Below are 4299 nucleotides of genomic sequence, written 5' to 3'. Positions count from 1 at the left end.
CTCTTACTTTTGTAATAATTCATTTCTGTTATCTATCAATTTATGTTGAGTTAGATTATTTAAATCGCATGATGGTGTAATTTTTGCATGGAGAGGCAGTTCTAAATCCAATTCCCCTTTTGAACTGGTTGCATCACTACGCGGACACACTAAATCTGTTGTTTGCCTGGCTGTTGGATGTAACAAGATGTTGTACTCAGGATCCAAGGATCAAAGCATCAAGGTATATTTTGATTGTTTGGCAATAAAGAGTCTGTGAATCTTCAGTGGTTTTTTGCTTTTCTATGTTAGCTCTACACAATTGCTTGTTGCTTAGTATATGTTTTGTTTGATAAATTGATAATGATTTCTTATTGTTTTGTTCAGGTTTGGGACCTAGACAAATTTGAGTGTAAAATGACACTCAATGCGCATACAGGAGAAGTCACATCCCTTATTTGTTGGGACAAATTCTTGCTATCCGGTTCATCAGACTGCACTATCAAGGTCTGGTATAAAACCGTCGAGGATACTTTGGAAGTTGCATATTCACACAATGTAGAAAACATTTTTTAACATTTTTTAAGAAATTAGAGGTTTGTTGTGTGGCTCTGAATTGCTATATAATGAATAATTTTGTAGACTTTGCTTGAGAAGATGAAGTCGGTGTACACGAATGTAGAAGGTCTTCCTCCGGATCGAATTGTGGAAAGCAATTGCTTCTCCAGGGCGTGGTATTTTGGCCATGGATGAATCCAATGCTACATGTGGAAAGCGGTTGAATTCAATTGGACTAGAGAACACCGAAGCTAACCGTCAAGTATGGCGTAAAATTATATATGAAGAAAGTGTTATGACTTGGTTAAAATATAATTTTTATGTGTATGATTTTATAGTACTTGAAATATTATGAATGCACATTATTTTGTATACTTTTTGGTTAATATTAAAAATATTTTGACTTAGTTAAAATATGATTTTTATGTGTATGATTTTATAGTATTTGCAATATTATGACTGAAAATGAAATATAACTAAATGGTGTATATGAAATAGGGTGTAAATAGATTTAAATATAATATAATTGTTCATTCATAAATGACGTATTTACACCCGATTTTTATTAAAATAGAGTGTAATTAAGAAGGTATCTACACCCGATTTTAATTAAAACAGGGTGTAATTAAAACGTAATTACGCCCAATTAAACCCGATTTTTATTAAAATAGGGTGTAATTAAAACGTAGTTACGCCCAATTAAACCCGATTTTTATTAAAATAGGGTGTAATTAAAACGTAGTTACGTCCAATTACACCCGATTTTTATTAAAACAGGGTGTAATTAAACATAGTTACGCTCAATTACACCCGATTTTTATTAAAACAGGGTGTAATTAAAAACGTAATTACGCCCAATTACACCCGATTTTTATTAAAACAGGGTGTAATTAAAAACGTAATTACACCCGATTTTTATTAAAATAGGGTGTAATTAAAAACGTAATTACGCCCAATTACACCCGATTTTTGTTAAAATATGGTGTAACGTAGAACATATTTACACCCGATATTCTTAAAATAGGGAGTAATTACGAACGTATTTACACCCGTTTTACACCTGTTTTAAACGGGTGTAAATGCATTAGACATTTCTCACCCTGTGGATATACACCCGATTTTTATTAAAAATAATGGGTGTAAATTTAATAAAAAACGGGTGTAAATTAACATTTTTGTACTAGTGCTTCTTAATTTTAATTTTATTTGTTTTATTTTAAATCATTATTAATTAATTTTTTAAATCATTCTAATACAAAATTATTATTCAATTGTTTTAAATCCTTGTTGATTAATTTTTTAAAATTATCATTTATACAAAATTATATTTAATTATTGTTAATTAGGATAATTATTTAATTTTACATAGTAAATTATTAGATAAAAAATGAAAAATTTTCAATCTACCCCTTGAATCTCTTAGTCACCTGTCGCAATTTCAATTTTGTCCCTTATTTATGTGGATGTATCTCCGGAAACATTTTTTTTCAAAAAAATTTATTTATTTTCGTAGATGCATCTACGAAAGCGTTAAAATATATTGAAATTTGAGATTTTCCCTATTAATTGGAATGCACCTATGAAATATTCTATTATATTTTAAATCAATTACATTTCATTCCAAAACTCAATTTTTATAACAAAAATGGAACATCAAATTATAGTAAATCAAAGTAGTGCAATTGAGGTTTTCCAATTACTTTGATTTACTATAATTTAATGTTCCATTTTTGTTAGAAAAAAATGGAGTTTAGAAGTGAAATGTAGTGGATTTGAAAATATAACACAATGTTCCTAAGGTACATCTACGGAACGCTCTATTTTCAAACCCTTGCGTAGACGTAGTTACGGAAGATTTCATGAACTTAATTAATTTGAGATTTTTCTAAATTAATTAGGATTTTTCCAATTAATTGGAAAATTAATTTGGGATTTTCACAATTAATTGGGAAAATCCCAAATTTCACTATTTTTAACGCTTCTGTAGATGCATCTACAGAAAGAAACAAATTTTTTTTATAAAAAAAGTACTTCCGGAGGTACATCTACAAAAGCAGTGGGACAATTTTGCCAATTCACTGGTGTATGTTCAAGAGGTGTAGTTAGAAATTCTCTAAAAAATTGATAAAGAAAATTAATTAGAAAAATTAATAAAATATTATTTGATTATAATAATAATTGTATTATAATTTTTTACACTATTGATGCGATCCATCTAAGTGACATTTGGTTCCACACCGACAAGGTGCTAATTATTTTTGAGGCATCAATTGGTTTGTTGAGGTTGCTTAGAAGAAGTCCTCATACCATCATTCCAAAAAGAATATCTAAGAGTGTATTGAATTTCGTCGTGGTATCGCAATTTAATTAGTTGCCCATGTTTTCAAAGTTTTGTTGTTTGGGTTGGTGTTGGTCGGGCGATAACATTTTAGGTGGAAGGGTAGATTTGGTGCGAATTGTTGTGTTAGGTAAAAGGGAATTTGTTGTTGTGGTGCATGGTAATTGATGCTTGTTTGACGTCTTGGTGTGTGTATTGGTATGGGTTTGATGGCTTGGTGGTTGGTGTTTGTTGTATGAAAGATGAATTAAAATGTCGGGGTTGTTTTTGGTAGACAGGGTTATAATCTTGGTTTTGTGATTGAGTGTATGGCATGTGTTGATTATGGGTGTCCGTGAAAGGTTGTAATGTGATTTGGTAATTTGTTTGTGTTAGGATAGGGGATATGACATGTATTGATTTTGGATGTTAATGAAAGGTTGTTGTATGGGTTGATAATTTTGTTATGTTGGAATGTGGGTTTATGTTTGGTGTTGGCTTTGTTGGACATTTAAAGATGATGCTTGTTCATATGGCTCAACTAACAATCTAGTTACAAACCGAAAGTTAATTGAAAATGATTCATATCATGTCATGTATTGAGGGCTTGGTTTACATTCGGTTAGCATAACATGGTTTGCCATGACAAAGTTATGGCGGTTTCTCCATTGACGATATTTTGCCTTGTTGAAGTCTTTCCAGTTATCAAAAGCCCATACACTTTACTTTTGTGTTTATCTTTGAAGTACCTTAGTGGATCTGCAATGTTCTGATACATACAAAAATGTAATTTAACCTGATCACTATGGTACATTTCCACGATAAGAAACTTGATAAATGGAATTTTTTAAAACAATAATGTCAGTTTTTTTTCAATTAAAAGTTCGACATAACGAAGATGTTGAAAACATGTTTGTTACACATGAAACATTCGGGTTCAACTATATTGGATCAAACTGAAACTAAATCACCAACTATGTTATTTTTTATGAAGATATCAAAGAGGATAACGACTTGAATCAAGAATTCAGTGAACAAAATGAGGCTCAAATCAATCACTTGTATTCTTTGTTCAGAGATGACAATTATGTTTATGATGATGGACGATGATGACCAATGACTTTTTCTTGTAACGTATGCATATTGTCCACCTTGACACATGACGAACTTGTGTTTGGATGAAGTTGAGCTATCCACTGAATTCATGTACAACAATGTTATCCTATTCTAAATGGGCTTAAATGTGGGATACCAATTCACCACAAAAGTTGATTATGTGTTGGCCATAAAAAAATATCATATGGAACACTCAGTTGATTATAACATTGATTGCTCATACGCACGAAGGTATGTTGTTATTTTTCATAATGAGCTTTGCAAGTTTCGTATAGGAGCGTCTTATAGAAAGTGAAGTTATTGTTGGAAGATAGGTTCAATTCATGAAT

The 4299-nt window shown here is 30.8% G+C and overlaps 1 protein-coding gene across 2 annotated transcripts; it reads left to right on the top strand.

Annotated features, from left to right (window-relative positions):
- On the top strand, window positions 1-892 carry LOC131612646 (zinc finger CCCH domain-containing protein 62-like). 2 transcript variants are annotated; one of them, XM_058884409.1, is made up of 3 exons: window positions 1-223; window positions 367-537; window positions 622-892. In XM_058884409.1, the coding sequence occupies exons 1-3, from the start codon at window positions 188-190 to the stop codon at window positions 730-732; spliced, it is 318 nt and encodes a 105-aa protein (XP_058740392.1). In that variant the 5' UTR covers window positions 1-187; the 3' UTR covers window positions 733-892. The 2 variants fall into 2 exon arrangements, with proteins under 2 accessions (XP_058740392.1, XP_058740393.1); XM_058884410.1 differs by having other exon boundaries at window positions 9-223; window positions 367-486.
- The last annotated feature ends 3407 nt before the right edge of the window (window positions 893-4299 follow it).

Source organism: Vicia villosa, linkage group LG6, assembly GCF_029867415.1.
Source record: "Vicia villosa cultivar HV-30 ecotype Madison, WI linkage group LG6, Vvil1.0, whole genome shotgun sequence".
Classification (NCBI taxonomy): domain Eukaryota; kingdom Viridiplantae; phylum Streptophyta; class Magnoliopsida; order Fabales; family Fabaceae; genus Vicia; species Vicia villosa.
Note: the sequence above shows the minus strand (reverse complement) of the source record. Positions and strands in the feature narration are given on the sequence as shown.